We start from the raw sequence: 17,844 nt of genomic DNA, 5'->3' as shown, positions 1-17,844 counted from the left end.
ATGGAGATGAACCACAGTGACCTCTACCAGCTTCACTCGGTCTTCATGCTATCTATTTTCCTCTCATTTCTCAACACAGCTGGATTGTCAGCTGTGTTACGCTCACAGAGAAGCCATGTGTTTGATAGCAGACTGTGCATGTCCCGGTTGATTCATTCATCTGTCTCAGCAGCAATGCAAATGCAAATGCAATTGGGAATAAACAGCTGTTTGTGGGCGTGTCCTTCTGGGCTACCATGATGCAACCAGTCAATGAAACTAAAATTTCTGATGTGATCTGTCTGATCATTCTTCCTCTTTATAACTAATTAGGAGTGTAGCTGGGTGGCTGCTTACTTTAGATCAGTGCAATTTCAATTACCATTTGAGAGAACTAGAAATATGACATGAAGAATAAATGCAATAGGTGGCGTTCATGTTTTAGAATGTGATGATGTCATAATCGCCGCCTGCAGCGTCGGAGTCCGCCTGGCTCATCTTAATCACGCCTATTGTCAGGTGGAGGGCAGGGCCAGCACAAATCTATGGGAGAAATAGTTTTTGTGAGAAATCTCCAAAATGAAAGTTAACAAATATTGTTCCTCATCAGTTTGTGAAAGTGATTGGATTCACAAACCTGACATATTATTATGTCTGAAAGTCCTTCCTATTGGCCAACATCACGCTCATGTTTCCAAGTTTGTCACCACTTTATGAGAAAATAATTGGACATTAGTTCATATGTCTTGACAGAGAAGACAATGAACCTTGAGACAGTTTTTGTTTCATTTGTATTCTTCCAATAATGACTGCCATGGAATTTTCACTGCCCTCCACCCCAGTTTTAAACTATGGGCTCTTTAGAATGTTATGATGTCATTGGCTAATATTGGTTTTGGCCACGCAGTGTCTGTTGTGACTTGGTGGGACAGCTAAGGTAGTGGACATTCATGCCAGAGTTCACTGGTTCAAAGGAGAGAGACTATGTTGTAAAACGCATAAACAATTCATAAAGATTTATTGATTGCAGATACAGTTGTTCGGCAATTGGTTCATTCTTGAATTGCAAGAATTTGCCTTATCTTATCTTATCTTATTTATCCCCAAGAGCACCCCCACCCCACAGACGTCAGAGTGGAGGCACCAGTGCCCTGCTGTGGATGTCTGGAGGGTAATGAACGTGATCGGTCGAGCCTCTTTTTTGTCTTACAAATCAGGGAGAAATGCACATTTCTAACACAAAGAGGAATATCAGTGGATGTCCTGCATAGAATGGCGCGTGTGCTTGAATTTGCATTTCTGATGTTCGGCTGAAACAGCTGGGACATGCACGTGTGCTTCAACCAAACACATGTTTCTCAAATCATTTCTCTGTGAGCGTCACCGTCCATTTGCTCCATCGATGTCAGGCTCATTCATACTTCATAAGATGCAAGAACTTGTTCTTGCACCCTGAGCTGCAGAACAAAATGAAGTCACTTTTGCATTGTAGCCATGGAAACATTTTGTAACTGACAACAGTTCCATGACGACAAGGCAAAAGTGACTTCATTTTGTTCTGCAGCTCAGGGTGCAAGAACAAGAAGTTCTTGCATCTTGTGTAGTATGAATGGGCCAAGGGTGCACTGAAGTGGTAACTACTGAGACAATCGATGTTTCGATTTCTCGATATAAATAAAGATCTTCTTCTTCTTCTTCTTATTGTTAAAAGAAAATCAATACATTTTCTATTTTTTTCTCAGTAGAGATCCAGTGGTACAAAATCATTTGTTTCAGCAAAGATTATTGTTGTGTTGCGGTTTTATTGTACTTTACTATTTTAACTGTTGCATGAATGATCAGGATGTTTATTCTTTGGTCTGATTCCAAATAGTTGGACACCACATGCAAAGAAAGAAGTGGCAATTTTGAAACAACCTGTTTACCAGAAGGTGACAATTGTATTTATCAAAACATGATTGAATTCAGTGTATCAGTCATAAACTATAACTTTTTTTTATTGATATTTTTCCCCAGTGAAACAAGATGACGCCACAAGACAAACAAACCCACTGGATGAAAGTCAAAGACAGTACACTCTCTTATCTGATCAGCCAGAAGGTCAGGATGAAGAACTGGACGTGTATCTGCACAGTGATGGCAGAGCTTTGGGGGAGTTCTCTGCAGACATGATCAGCCAAAGAGAGAACGCCTGGCGCCAACAACATGTTATTAAATCTAGTCCCCCAAGATCTGGCTATTCTCCAAACAAACCACTTCAGGATCTCATCTTTGAGATGAAGAGCATGTCTCCACATCACCCTGCACAAAAACATCTACTCATCTCCTGCCAGAACAAGTCCTTATAAAGCAAAGGTGACGAGCCTGGACAGCTGAAGAGAACCAATTCCACCTCTAACTTTGCTCCATCTCCATCCAAATTCACAGCATCTAGGAGGACGCTTGAGGATCCAGATCAGCGTCTCTCCTCACAGCAGTGGTCACCTCAGTTGGCCAAACCGAGAAGACAGGGCTATGAACTCGGGTGCAATCTTTCCTTTGATTCCTCCACTCTGCAGCTGAGTCGTTCCTGTTGACGATGACTTTATAAAGGTGTATCACAAATTTGTCTGTCTGAACAAATCCCCTCTCTGAGTAGCAATCCTTGCCGTCTTTGTGCCAAGAATTCAGAGGCCAGAAGGTGGCACTCTTCCTCCAATCTGCACTTGCATTGTCCCCACATTCAGATTCAGATTCAGATTCATTTATTGGCCATTTGCAGTTTGAAAAACCACATTGGAAAAAAATGTGCAAAGAGCTCAAAGTGCGATATGTAAAACAAGTAAAAAGACACAATATAAAAGACAGAACAAACAAACAATGCCACATTAAAAGCCTAAGGGCAAAACATTGTACAATAAAAGTCCACACCGATAAATATCATAGAAGTGCCTGTTTAAAGTGCCTTGTTTAAAGTGATCACAGCTTGAGGAAAGAAACTGTTCATATGTCGATCAGTAGAACATATGATGGAGCGATACCTTCTCCCTGAAGGAAGCATCTCAAAAAAGGCTTTAGCAGGGCGGCCTGAGGCATCATTTGCAAGTTTTAAAGCTCGATTCAGTAGTCGAGTTTTATATGTGGCCTCCAGGAGCGGCAGACTGCAGCCAATGGCCCTGCTGCATTGTCCCCACATTGTCCACTTCTGGGGAAGCGCCATGGGGATTTACAACTTGCTCTTGAAGATAGGGAAAGTCCTGTGGTATCAGTTTGTTCAGATGTTTGTGATACCGACACAGATTTGAAAGTTTAAGATGATAAAGCGTGTATACTTCTTGGTTCACTGGTAATCGTGAGTCAGACATCAGTTTGATTGTGTTATTACTGACGTGTGTCTATGTTAAACACTAAATATTAAGTAGTAAAGTTAAGTAAGTAGTTAAGTAGTAGTAAAAGTGTCCAGTAATCAGAAACTAATGACTTTCTATAAAGACTTTTCAGGCCACATTGCCAAACATTCTAGATTGTATTATGCAACATCACAACATATAAACTAACTGAGAAGCCACCCAATAAACATGATCCTAGACACAGAGCTATTTTTGAGTGTTTTCTTTAAATAAAGCATGTGGAAGAGGATCTAATGTATTGAAATCCTTTGGTCGCCTGATGTTCCAGCAAAGTTACAAGTCCGGTCTGAGGAGACATGAGCCCGTTCACAGTAAAGGCAAATAGTTTTAAGAATCATTTTCCACAGATTAAAACACCCATAATGAAAATGTTGAAACTGTTCCATTTATTGGATATTATTCTGTTTGGTAATTCTTTGATTTTATGTTGGATTCGTCTTATTAAAGTTGACTTGTTTCTGTGTTTGGTGCAGTTTAAAGCCTACAAAAGCATGTGCAATAATACAATGGTGTGCAAACGTTTGGGCATTTTCATGATTTTCCTTAATAAATCATTGGTTATTTGGGTAAGACATTTTAATTAAATATATCATATAGGAGACAAACAGTGTTATTTGAGAAGTGAAATTTTAGCTTATATGATGTATGGAAAGTGCAAGATTTATTTAAACAAAAAGGCATGTGCATAAATGCAGACACCCTTGTCATTTTATTGATTTCAATACCTTAAGCACTAATTATTAGGACTCATAATTGGTTTTGTAACCTCAGTGACCCTTGACCTCCATTCACGGATGAATCCAATCTTGAGGAAGGGTATTTAAGGAGGCCAATTGTAAGTGTTTCTCCTCTTTGCATCTTCTCTCAAGAGTGGCAACATGGGAGCCTCAAAACAACTCAAAATGAGCTCAAAACAATGATTGTTCAACATCATGGTTTAGGGGAAGGATACAGAAATCTGCCTCAGAGATTTCAGCTCTCAGTTTCAACTGTGAGGAACATTGTGAGGAATTGGAAGACCAGAGGCACAGTTCTAGTTAAGGCCCAAAGTGACGGATCTCAGATAAGCAGAGGCTCAGGATGGTGAGAACAGTCACAGTCGACCCACAGAGCAGCTCCAAAGACCTACAACATCCTCCTGCTGCAGATGGTGTCACTGTGCATCGTTCAACTATTCAGCACTTTACACAAGGAGATGCTGCGTGGACGAGTAATGAGGAAAAAGCCTTTTCTCTGCACACGCCACAAACGGTGTGGCTTGAGCTAAAGCACATTTGGACCAAGCCAGCTTCTTTGATGAAACTAAAACAGAGTTATTTGGGCAAAACAAATAACTCTATTTTAAGGCGGAAAAAGAACACAGCATTCCAAGAAAAACACTTGCTGCCGACAGTAAAATGCGGTGGCTCCATCATGCTGTGGGGCTGTGTGGCCAGTGCAGGGACTGGGAATCTTATTAAAGTTCAGGGTCGCATGGATTTCACTAAATATCAACAGATTCTGGAGAACAATGTCCAGGAATCAGTGACAAAGTTGGATCTTTCAACAAGACGACGACCCTAAACACTGCTACTCATGCAGAGGAACGAGTACAACGTTCTGGAGCGGCCATCTCAGTCCCCAGACCTGAATATTATTGAACATTTGTGGTGTGATTTAAAACGGGCTGTCCATGCTCGGAAACCATCAAGACTGAAGAGATGTTTGAGGAGATGTTTTGTAAAGAAGAATCCAGACTCTGATTGGAAGCTATAGAAAGCATTTAGAGGCTGTTTTTTCTGCCAAATCGAGGATGCAGAAAATATTGTCTTCTTCTGTGGTGCCTAAATGTATGCACATGTAAAGAAAAAGAAGAAATCAAAAAAAGAAATTAACCAGGCTTGATCACACTGTAGATTTAAGAAGAAGAAGAAGAGCTTTATTTACTTTATTTAAACTAGTGACCTGGTGAATGAGTGATACTGTGAGTCACCCGTTTCCAGCAAGAAAAGACATTCACAACGTTAACAATGCGTAGACTGTATTTCTGATTGTGTCATCCTCCTTAAAAAAAAAAAAAAACAGTGCTTTTCTTTGAATCATAAAGACATTTTAAGTGATCTGAAACTTATGAGCAGTAGTGTATATATGTGGGGGACGCCTTATCGCAAAACAAATCTACCTACAGATACAAACAGCACCTTGAACTTTGAACTGAGAGAACATCCACAAACCCACTCACACATTAACCCATTGGTGAGGAAGGATCGGGTCGTGACGCTCAGGTCTGAAGCTGGAAGTTGGAGTGATATTTGATCCCATTTTAATCCCATTTATTGGCCAAATTATTCACTTTGTACTTGGGAGATAAATAAGGTCGCTAGATGATTTTGAGATGATATAATTAGCAATCAGACATCAAATACATCAAAAAACTAAACTATAACTAGTGTCTATACTATAACTTTTACTAAACCAGATTATAAATGCTAATAGATTTTACAGAAGGGGTCCCGAGTTGTTGGTTGAGTGATTTTGGGGGATCACGGCCCTGAAAAGTTTGGCAACCCCTGTGTTCGATGGTGGAAGTTGGGAGATAACCGTGCAGTTGTCTCATGTTGTGGCAAGCCCTGACCCCACAAACCACTGAGCAAACAGGAAGTGTTCTTTAAAAGAAAGGTTTTTCCCAGAATACTCCTGTTTACAGTCACTGAACCTCAGATAGCCAAAACACACACAGCACCAGCCCACACATGTCCGGAGTCTTTTGACGTGTGAACAGTGAAATCATAAACATTTACAGACAAAAGTTAAAATGACACTAGCAATTCAAGGCACCAGACACTAAAGCAACATATGCAAAAAGGGTGGGCTAAAACCCTTTTGTAATAGGAACTTCCGCATTCTACTAAGTGAGTAATTCACTTTCGGTCACTGTGTTTGCATATAAAAAGAAAAATGCCATGGAACAACTCCGCTGTTGCCACTACTGGTAAATACATCTAACACACTGGTGTCCAAGTGTTTTAATGTGAACAAAAACTCTAGTATTCTACTTTTTGAAATCTCCATTAGTTTATTGTTGCTGCTAATCCCATGATGCCCATTGATATGACGTCACTGTCCTGAACTCTATTGCACTTTTTCGCTAATGTAAATTCAGAAGCTGCTTTCCTGTAACTCTCTCACTCTTCACTACCATGGGATGTACAGCACAAAATACAGCAACAACTTATAAAGTGACAATGACTGCGTTATTTGTTTGCCTAAAATGCTAACGAGTAATTGGCAACTTAGCCTATATAACATAAAATAGCGTGTATTGTCTGAAACCTCCCTTACTTATGGTAATTGAGCTGCACAACAACGCAATAAGGTTTAACCAAAAAATGTACAGAGAGAATAATATAATTTTGTGGAACCGCCACCTTAACGTGGTGGAGGGGTTTGAGCCCCCGAAGGATCCTGGGGGCTCTGTTGTCGGGGGCTTTGTGTCCCTGGTAGGGTCTCCCAGGGCAAACAGGTCCGAGGTGACGGGTCAGACACAGAGCGGTTCAAAAGCTCCTTGTGAGAGACCAGCAGACCCGGTTTGAACCATGAGGCCGTCCTTCTGTGGACCCACCACCTGCAGGAGGAGCCCTTAAAGGAACAGGCCACCGTTTTTACATACTGAGATATGTTCTTACCTTAGCTTTGACGAGTTCTTTAGGACCTGTCTGATCTTCACCCGTGCCTTCAGTCACGTAAACACAGCGCAGACGGCGTTAGCATTTAGCCTCTCCCTCTCTCCTCTATAGCTCCAAAACAGGTCAAGATAGAAGCTACCAAGCTCTTCCACGTTTTCCCTATTTAAATATGGTTACGTGAAGTGTTCCACTACAAAGTATAATGACACAAAATTAAACAATGTGGATTTTCTAAGCGGATAAAAGGGGGGACTATATTGTAAGGCGTAATAATACCAGGAGTAATTTGGCATCCACACAGTAAAGTGAAGATTACTGCGCAGTCAAGTGAAGATTACTGCGCAGTCAAGTGAAGATTACTTCCTAAAGAACTTGTCAAAGCTAAGGTAAGAACATATCTCAGTATGTAAAAACGGTGGCCTATTCCTTTAAAAGAACAAGTCTCTCCATTGCTTCAGGATGTCATCAATGATCCGCAACACATTTGACGCCTGACACACAAAATGGCGTCGCATGGAGTTGTGGGACAAATGTGACGTCATCAGAAATCTATCCATTGATCCCGGAACATCCTATAGTCCACAGGGATGGAAAGCAAAGGCAAACTAACCATCCATAAAGCTGCTGAGTCACTGATCGGTCAAATATGCACTGGTGTTCTTATCATATGTTTGAAGGGAACGGTTCATGACAGAATACAGCAGTTGACAAAGTGAACGTCCTGTGTGTGTGTGTGTGTGAGTGTGTGTGAGTGTGTGTGTGGGAGGAGGAGGAGGATTCCACCACTCATTCTCTGGAACACAGCCACAGACCTCTGCAGCCGGTGGGAACAGCACCCCACAGCGAAACTGACGGGACGGAACAGAGGACACTTCAGCCTGAATGAGGACGACACACAGCGAGGTCCGACAACAACGCGGCGAGGTCCGACAGAGGAACACTTGAATCTGACCGGGATCAAATCGGGCACACAGAAGAGCTTCATCTGCAGCGTGGAGGCATCACAGCATCAGTGAGATCTACTGGCCTGGACGCTGGTTTGCGGTGAGCAGCTCGGTTTTTATGATTTGTGTTGTTTTATTAAAGGTGTGTACTGATTTACTAACATGAATGACTGATTATTTACTCATTTACTTAAGTTTCGTGTTTATAAAGATGCATGGTATTCCTCATTAGTGTAACATACTGTATTTGTGAAGGCTCTCAGTCATTTACGAACCATTTGGATGAAGCTTTGATAACAACAGACAGCAACATGTTTTGTAAAGCTGGCAAATTTGTTTATGTATCAGAATTTTACGACAGTTTCATAAAACCTGGAAAGTGTGGTTTTAAATGGTCTATTTGCCGTGGTGGTAAAAGTACTCGATTTCATGAAAGTACAGATACATCTGGTCAAGTATTACTCAATAACAAAAGTCAAAGTTGCTCAAATTTTTACCCAAGAAGAAGTACTTACACATTTGCTCTGGAAAGTACTTACGTATTCAGAGTAGAAATCTGTTTCAATAAGTAGTAAGTAATACCTTACCTGACAACATGATAGGGACAAACCTTCTCTCTGATTCAGATGCATTTGACAAATGACGGCACAGTGCCACCTACTGTTCTGGAGTGTACTAGATGTTTTTCAAATCTGTTAAATTTGAAAACTATCACTTTAAGTAAATGTACTTTGTTGCTGACCACCTCTGCCCATGTGTGTCTCCTCAAAGGCAGTCAGAGAGTGGGGAGTGGAACTTTCCTAGTCAAATAAAAGGTCAAGTATAGTGTGTTTGAAGATTACTGTTCGCAGTAGCTTGTCATTTGCATCGCCACAGCAACAGCCTTTTGGCTTTGTACCATGTGGATCTGGTCTCTAATTAGTTCTCTTTGTAGAGCTTGCGGGACTGCTCTAAATCTGTCTGCCGTGCTCACTTGACTGTGCTCTCTGACAAAGCTTTGGAACAGCACTCAGAACAGGGGTTACTGGAGTTCAGCTTAGCCGGATGGGGCCACAGAGACACTAATGTGTGAGAAACCAGGAGTGACCTACAAGGAGGGAATGTTGTGGATTTTCTTTCTCAATCTTAAAGAAAAAGCTGAAGATATGTTGTCTAGTCAAAATGTGAGGTTTAATACATATATATATGGAGAACACGCACAAAGCTGTGCATCAGAGTTCTGAGGAGAAAACTCTCTGTCCCAGCTAGCCTGGGTCAAGACAGCACAGCAGGAAAGAACATGGCAGTTTGGTGTGTTCATGCAGATCACCGGTGTCAAATGCAAATACATAGGGAGACAGACACTTAGGCCCGAGGTGCGAAAGGGACCTCGTCTGGGGCACAGGAAGAAACCGGTGTTCCTCAGCATGTCATCAGATCGGAGGAGCCTGGACTTGTGTATTGGCCACACTGTGGCTGGCTTTAGATAATAATAACTTTGACTAAAATTGTCACAACAGGAACCCGTGTCTTTGGACAGGCCGTGGGGAAGGTAATGCTTGTTAAACGTTTGCATTTTGTGTGTCGGGCGGCACGGTAGTACAGCAGTTAGTGCCCGTGCTTCACAGCTGGAAGGTCCCGGTTCGATTCCCACCAGGGACGGGGCCTTTCTGTGTGGGGTTTGCATGTTCTCCACATGTTTGCGTAGGTTTCCTCTGGGTACTCTGGTTTCCCCCACCACTAAAAACATGTACAATAGGCCAGGATGAATGAGAGCGTGTTTGAGAGAGCGCATGGGGGACGACGGATGGAAAAAAGCCAAGGCTACAATCCGGTGTGGCGTGTTTACATGCATGAGACTCATGTATGTTCATTAACACGCACTGTCCCGGCCAAGTAAACCAAACCAATTGCTTTAGCTTGCTTGGCTGGAACATGCATCGATGGTAAGGGCGTACGTACATAGGGAGAGAGTGCAAGAAAGTTTACACCCATAACCTTTGGCTGCAGCCAAAATCAGCAGATTGGTACGAGCTCTAAGGAAAAAACGGATGTGCGTCAGCGCCGTCTGCCCTGAGAAGAAGCTCTGAATAGTGCTGTCAGTTAGGAAGCAGGTAGGGAAAGGGGCCTGTATGCTTCCTATCATACCACCTTTAGCATAGGGACCATCCCATATGTGCCACCCCATAAATCATCACTGCCCTTATGTTTCAGGTGTGTTGCTAGAAAGATGGCCACTTCCTGGTTATGGCTCCTCCTCCTGTCAGCATCATGTGTCAAATCCTCCGAACCGCCAGCAGTCAAAATTCGGATCACGGACCGCGGCCTGGACATGTGTAAGAAGAATACTATCTGTGTACTATATTATTACTACACCACATTGTATTACAGACACAAACTCTCACAAACATCCTCACTGGGGTCCCCCAAGGGTGTGTATTCAGTCCCATCTTGTACACTATGTTTGCATATACTCGCTCTGTGACCTCCAGGACCACAGCCATGAGGACAGGTCAGGACAGGTCTGGCTCAAAAATATGGGTTTTCATTTCATACAGCAAAGTTCACCCCACGGTTCAGGATGCAGTATCTACTTCGATCTACTTCGTTCTTATAATGTTGTTTTTAAGTAGAGCTCTGTTGTTGAGGGTTGTCCTACGGAGGAAATGCACCACACAAGTTATGAGGGCAGGGGGAAAGTGTGTGGGCCGCTAGGTGAGCACTGTGGACAAATACTGCCTTGATCGAGTTTATGAAAGTATTCAGAAGTCAATTTCAGGAAAGATACAACTAAAAACATAAACTATGAAGGTAAGCTAACGTGGCCACTGTTATGCTAACAGCCGCTAATGCAATTGATTGGCAGAATCACCTTTTAAATGTAAATGTAAATGTAAACATTATTTAAGTGAAATCACAAAACGTGTAGTAATACATTTTTGACCCATGCCTTTCACAGTGAAGGCGGAGACGCAGCGGTTCGTGGAGCAGGAGATCAGTGACATTGAGATGCCGCACATGAATGGCAAGGAGGGACGCTTCCAGTACAACATCACAGAGTATGTGGACTTTTCCAAATGTCTAAGCACCTGCAGAGTGTTCATTATGACAAGAAGTTTTGTCTTGGACCCGTACTTGTATCGGCTATATAAAACCAGAGTCATTTCAGCCAGGAGGGAATTAGTTTAAACTTGCATCAAAAGTGATTCAGGTAGATTTCTGCTTCATCTGTCTGACGGTCTTTCTCTCTCTCTGTCTGCAGTATAAAGATCATTGCTCTGGACCTCACCAATGTGGACCTGAGCTTCATCCCCTCAGTTGGATTAATGTTTGATGTCCAGAACTCCTCCATCACTCTCAGCTTCCACAGACGAGTCCTCTACTGGTTCTTGTAAGTCCTCTCTTACGGCACAAGCAAGAGTCCATTTGACAGAGTTAAACAGTGGAACTTAATTAACATTTATACCACTTGGAATCCTTTCTATTATAATTGCAGTTCCTTTTGTATTATTGCAATTGTGATAGAAATTGTACTGGCCATAATGTATCCATCGTAGTGTATTGAAGTATGACAAACACATATTGTCCCAGCCTTAATTCCCAATACAAATAAACAGACATTTTCTTTCAAAAAGGTTATATTTTAATATTGAATCTAAAGCTTTATGTAAAAACTTTACTTTAGGTTTTTGTTGGTTGGATTATGTCACTTTTTAACTCTCATGTAATTACTTTACTTGTTCAATTCTTAGTGAAATCCCTATAATAGATCTTACACTAAGAAAATATTCTGTCTAGTCGACCCATTTGTGTGTGCTCTCTCAGTTATGACACAGGTCTGATTAACGCCTCGGCTGAAGGGGTCAACATCAACACGGCTCTGACGCTTATCAGGGACACGGATGGGAGGCTGAAGATCGGGAACATGAGCTGCGATGCCAAGATCACCCGCATGAGGGCGCAATTCAGCGGTACGCTCAGGTAAGACCATGGACTTCACCTTATACCTCTTAGTCTTTGTGATTCAAGCACCAAATTACATACACGACATCTTCCAAGAGGGTTTCCATTGATACCTGTTCTGACAACTGACAATATAGCAAGTTTTATATCATCGTTCCCATATCACAATCTTGTTCAAACTTGCCCTCGCTGGGTTCCTCTGCAAGAAAATAATGTGATCGCCATAGCTTTTAGGGTTCATTCATCAATCGTCTGCTCATGTGGTTCAACAACAGCAGAGTCATCAGATTTGGGGCCCTTATCCGGTAATACGTTTCAAAAAGTACATTTGGTGCAACCTACCCACAAAAAAGCTAATGTCATTTTCCACATTGCACTTGCTATGTAGCACCTATTTTTATTAAATGACGTCTTGATTTTTCCATTTCTATTTGTTCCAGTAAGGTGTATCATTTCCTGGCCAGTTTCCTGACCACTGGGATGCGCTTCCTCCTGAATCAGAAGGTTAGTTTGTCCATTCTGTCCTTGTCGCATCCTCTCCTATCATTCTCCTGTCCTCTCCATCTTTCTCCTGTCCTCTTCTATCTTTCTCCTGTCCTCTCCTATCTTTCTCCTGTCCTCTTCTATCTTACTCCTGTCCTCTCCTATCGTTCTCCTGTCCTCTCCTATCTTTCTCCTGTCCTCTTCTATCTTACTCCTGTCCTCTCCTATCGTTCTCCTGTCCTCTCCTATCTTTCTCCTGTCCTCTTCTATCTTTCTCCTGTCCTCTTCTATCTTTCTCCTGTCCTCTCCTATCCAGGTCGCGTCCTCTCCTGTCGTTCTCCTGTCCTCTTCTATCTTTCTTCTGTTCTCATACCTTTCTCCTGTCCTCTTCCATCTTTCTCCTGTCCTCTCCATCTTTCTCCTGTCCTCTCCATCTTTCTCCTGTCCTCTCCATCTTTCTCCTGTCCTCTCCATCTTTCTCCTGTCCTCTCCATCTTTCTCCTGTCCTCTCCATCTTTCTCCTGTCCTCTCCCATCGTTCTCCTGTCCTCTTCTATCTTCCCCCATCCTCTCCTATCCAGGTCATGTCCTCTTCTATCGTTCTTCTTTCCTCTTCTATCTTCCCCCATCCTCTCCTATCCCTGTACACTCCTTATCTATCCTTTTTCCTCTTGTCCTGGCCTGTCATGTCACGTCCTCCATATGTCGTTGCTGCAGTTGTGCCCGGTGCTGGACCACGCCGCCCTGGTCCACGTAAACTCCATGCTGGACACCATCCCCGTGCGCACCGAGGTGGACGACTACATCGGCATCGACTACTCCCTACTGAGCGACCCGCGGGTGTCCGACCGCAGTCTCGATATGGACTTCAGGGTAACAGCTTCACATGATACACAACAAACTAGCGGGCATAGCAGTGGGCGACTTGGATCGGATGGTGGAATTGAGATTTTATTGCAATTGGTGGTTTTCATATTCTAGAATTCGACGTTCTGACAGATGGAGGGTAGAAACAGTGTTGTATTAGAATTGCAGATGTTTTGAAATTGTTTGATGTTGATTGTTTCTGATTGTTTGTGTATTGCAGGGCATGTTCTTCAGCCTGGCCCATGAGAACGAGCACCTGGCGAACCACGCGGTGGAGCCGGTGTTCCACGAGTACGACCGCATGGTGTACCTGGGCCTGTCCGAGTACTTCTTTGACAGCGGCATGTATGCATATTACAAGGCCGGGATCTTCACAATGGACATCGTCAATGAGAGGGTGAGACCCGCCGCCGTACAGCCTGTATTTAATTCTCAATAAAATATCCAATTTATGTCAATATTCACACATATGGCACACTTTTGACACACTTTAGGTGAATGGTATTCTTAAAAGCTTTTGATCAGTTTTTTTTTTTACAATAACTAAAAATAATGCAAATACTTTGTCTCCTAATTCTTTAAAGAGGGGGTATTATGCTTTTTTCAATCCCATAGCACCAGTCTATATCACACTACAATGATGACCAAACCTTCTGTTGGTCTGTAAATGCAGTAAATTAGAATAACTGCCTTGTATAAAATGTCTCTCTCAAAATGGCTGTAGTGAATGTCTTGAAATAGGCCTCTGTCTCTTTAAGAACCTCTGACCCTTTCCGACACGCCCCCTCCACACGCTGTCTGTGGCATCAGTGGGGAGGGGGTTCTGCTGAGGAGCAGTGGTTGGTTACTCGGCTGGTGACGAAAGCTCGGAGGCGTCTCCAGGAGGTGGGGGCGTTCCTAGGAGGACTCAGGCAAACCTATCCCTAAAATGGCCGCCATCAGAGTTTTTACAGATTACTCAAAAATACGTGAATGTGCCAAGGCAACACTTCAGGCATGTTTTTAATGAGGGAATGACAGAATAACATGATGTAAAGCTTGAAAAAGTCGATTTTGCATAATACCCCCCTTTCAAATTTTTAAAACTAAGTAATTTCCTCCCCCTAAATGTTCCAGCCATGTCCTAATGTGTAGAACGAGCTTGCTGGATCGCTTGTTTATGTTTTTTTTTAGGCTTGTACGAAAGTTTAGTTGCTCAAGGCCACATCAACATTTAAGCAAGTTCTTCTTTGTTGCTTTCTATTTTCTTTGGACATGATCCTGAAAACGAAATGATTCATCTCATAGGGTTGATCTTCCAATAAAATGTTCATAAATAAATAATTAAGAAAAGGTTTAACCAGATTAGATTCAACTATTGTCACATGTACAAGTACCAGCTAAGTGCAATGGAAGAAGCCAGTGTTCAAACATATTTACTCAGGAAAGAATTTCAACTATTATGGGAATACAGGCTTTTTCGCAGCAGCTGACTATGATGCATTTCATGGACAATCACTCAAAGACCTGTTTTTGTGCCGCAGATGCCCAAGGATCTGGAGATGCTGCTCAGGACCACGTACTTGGGAGCTATTGTCATGATGGTAGGAGCACAATCCAACCTTCTTTCTCAAAGCAGCACCCAGGGTCACAAACTCCTTTTCGGTTCTACTGTGGGTCGTGTGATTGAAGCTGCTGCCATATACGTGGAGCAATGTTCCAATCACAGCGTGGAGGGTGCGAGTTTGCTGAATGTTTCTCCCTCTTCACCACCTTTCATGAACTGTCCCGACGCAAAAAACAAACAAACGAGGGTTCGTACACAGGTTGATCTGCCACAGAAAGGAACTGCTGTGTTGGCAATATCCGTCTTCAATGGCAACACTGGAATAATATAGTCGAATGCTAGAAAATAAGTCAGGTTCTCCAACTTCAACCTCACTAACTCCTGTTGGTCGGATTGTACATCTGTATATCTGACGGTTCCATGGTGTTCCTTCCAGAACCCAGCTCTGGTGGATGCCCCTATTGCCTTGTACCTGACCGTCACAGCTCCTCCGAAGACCACCATCCGGACCTCGGGCGCCACTGTCGTAGTGAACGCTAACGTCCGAGTGATGCTGCTGCCCGCCGGGAAAGAGCCCATCCAGCTCAGCAGCATGACCATGGTACTGCCTGCCTGGCTGCTGGTTCACTTCCAGGCACTTTTGTTTTGTCAAAAGATTAATGGCGGTGTCCTCATTAGTGTCAAGTATTCAATGAAAGCATTATTCTTAAATGTCGGTGTGCATCCATCTGCCATGACTTGTCTTCTTGTCTTTTCCCTCATCAGGAGAACAAATTCAACGCCAAGGTGTCAATGAAAGGAAAGAGACTGGCAGTGCACGCCGACCTGCGGAGGTAAGGTCACAGCGCACGCTATATACTGTATGATTATTTTGGCGAGACCCGGCTCCATGGCCGTAAAACAAGGACAGGAAACGGGATGTTTGTTATTTCACAGAGCCTGCACTGACACTGACACTGACCACCTGCAATATGATCTGTTACAGGTTCAAAATATTCTCCAACCAGTCGGCTCTGGAGTCCCTGGCGGTAAGTCCACCAAGTCTCTCCAAGTTCACAATGTTAATGGTGGAAGAGGAACGTGACAAAGTAAAAGAAGAATCATTCATAAAGTACAGATCCACTACATTTTTGAACCAGATCTTAGTTCAGTAAATGTGTTGCTCTTGTAAGTGCAAAAGAAGTGAATTAGGTAGAGGTCGGTTGAGGTGCGAGGTTAGAGATCATGTCCTTCTTCCGTTGACCGCTTCACAACAGTGTGATGTCCTCCACAGCTCATCCCGCTGCAGGCTCCTCTGAAGACCATGCTGCAGATGAGCGTGGTCCCCCTCATCAACAGTAAGAACCCCCCCCCCCCTCCTCGTGGACACATCCCAACCACCTTATCTCCACAGACCCCACTCACTGTATGAATGTCACTGTCGCTCAGATTACACCAAGCGCGGCGTCCGGATCCCACTGGCGGACGGCATGGACTTCATCGAGGAGGTGGTGGAGTATCATAATGTGAGTGTGATGATCTCTCTGCACCAGCTCCCGACTGTGCAAACTCTTCTGCTGAATGATTTGGCCAAACAAACAAAACAAGGCCAGGGTAACGCTGTACAAAACGGATCGAAATGTATCTTTTTCCTTGCGTTGTTGCCGTGTTGTCGTCTTTTTTCATCCCATTTTTGTCACTTTCTGCTGCACTTTCATTACTTTTTCTGTTTCTTTTTCTTGCTCTTTTGTCGTTTTTTTATGTCACTTTTTGCTGCTTTTTTGTTGCGTTTTACATTTGGGTAAAGTAAACTGAAGAACTGTGCTTGGTTCAGGTAAGAGATTAATCTATAAAAAAGTTACAATCCAACTGACAAAACATAGAGTTTGTGTCTTGTACTTCCTATATATATCAACAACTAACTATGAGTCAAATGATTATTGTTGTTGTGACTAATCTGTAACTTCCGTATTGTTACGACCTTACTGTGTGCAGGGCTTCATTGTGATCGGAGCAAACCTGCACTTCAGCAAAAGCCTGAGAGAGATGATCCAGGGGAACACCACCAGTACCTCTCAGTAGACCTGAGTCTTAGACTTACAGCCCCACCTTCTAACGTAACTAACACCTGATGACAAATAAGACATTTGATGCACAGAGTGGTTCAAATTGCATTATTTCCAGCCGCAAAACATAAATAGGAACAACAACAAAATAATAATAATTCTAGGTTTATTAATATAAAATATGAATAGCTCAATAATAGGAATTGAATATCAACAAATGTGGTACTGGAAAAGAACGATCAACCACTGGAGAAGAACCATCACCTACTGAAAAAGAACGATCACCCACTGAAAAAGAGCGATCACCCACTGGAAAAGAACAATCACCCACTGGAAAAGAACGATCACCCACTGGAAAAGAACAATCACCCACTGAAAAAGAACGATAATCCACTGGAAAAGAACGATCCCCCACTGGAAAAGAACGATCAACCACTGGAAAAGAACGATCGACCACTGAAAAAGAACGATCACCCACTAAAAAAGAACGATCCCCCACTGGAAAAGAACGATCACCCACTGAAAAAGAACGATCACCCACTGGAAAAGAACGATCACCCACTGAAAAAGAACGATCACCCACTGAAAAAGAACGATCACCCACTGGAAAAGAACGATCACCCACTGAAAAAGAACGATCACCCACTGGAAAAGAACGATCACCCACTGAAAAACAACGATCACCCACTGAAAAAGAACGATCACCCACTGAAAAAGAACGATCACCCACTGGAAAAGAACGATCACCCACTGAAAAAGAACGATCACCCACTGAAAAAGAACGATCACCCACTGGAAAAGAACGATCACCCACTGGAAAAGAACGATCACCCACTGAAAAAGAACGATCACCCACTGAAAAAGAACGATCACCCACTGAAAAAGAACGATCACCCACTGGAAAAGAACGATCACCCACTGGAAAAGAACGATCACCCACTGAAAAAGAACGATCACCCACTGGAAAAGAACGATCACACGATGA

General features: G+C 42.9%; 1 protein-coding gene across 1 annotated transcript; it reads left to right on the top strand.

The window, feature by feature from the left end:
- Positions 1 to 7,950: 7,950 nt before the first annotated feature.
- On the top strand, positions 7,951 to 17,086 carry pltp (phospholipid transfer protein). Its single transcript, XM_079581221.1, has 15 exons — positions 7,951 to 8,077; positions 10,171 to 10,292; positions 10,916 to 11,015; positions 11,219 to 11,347; positions 11,782 to 11,937; positions 12,360 to 12,423; positions 13,119 to 13,274; positions 13,489 to 13,665; positions 14,792 to 14,851; positions 15,251 to 15,415; positions 15,580 to 15,647; positions 15,800 to 15,842; positions 16,088 to 16,151; positions 16,243 to 16,319; positions 16,789 to 17,086. Exons 2-15 carry the CDS (start codon positions 10,187 to 10,189, stop codon positions 16,873 to 16,875), a joined length of 1,452 nt encoding a protein of 483 aa, XP_079437347.1. The 5' UTR covers positions 7,951 to 8,077; positions 10,171 to 10,186; the 3' UTR covers positions 16,876 to 17,086.
- Positions 17,087 to 17,844: the final 758 nt, after the last annotated feature.

This window comes from Gobius niger (assembly GCF_951799975.1).
Source record: "Gobius niger genome assembly, chromosome: 22".
In the NCBI taxonomy this organism is placed as follows: domain Eukaryota; kingdom Metazoa; phylum Chordata; class Actinopteri; order Gobiiformes; family Gobiidae; genus Gobius; species Gobius niger.
This window is presented reverse-complemented; position numbering and strand designations above follow the sequence as displayed.

Bases quoted from the DNA above. Each gene is read 5' to 3' on its own strand.
- pltp (XM_079581221.1), top strand. From the start codon at position 10,187: ATGGCCACTTCCTGGTTATGGCTCCTCCTCCTGTCAGCATCATGTGTC. The intron at 11,016-11,218 runs GTATGTGGACTT...CTCTGTCTGCAG, and splicing joins TTCCAGTACAACATCACAGA to TATAAAGATCATTGCTCTGG. The intron at 11,938-12,359 runs GTAAGACCATGG...TATTTGTTCCAG, and splicing joins CAATTCAGCGGTACGCTCAG to TAAGGTGTATCATTTCCTGG.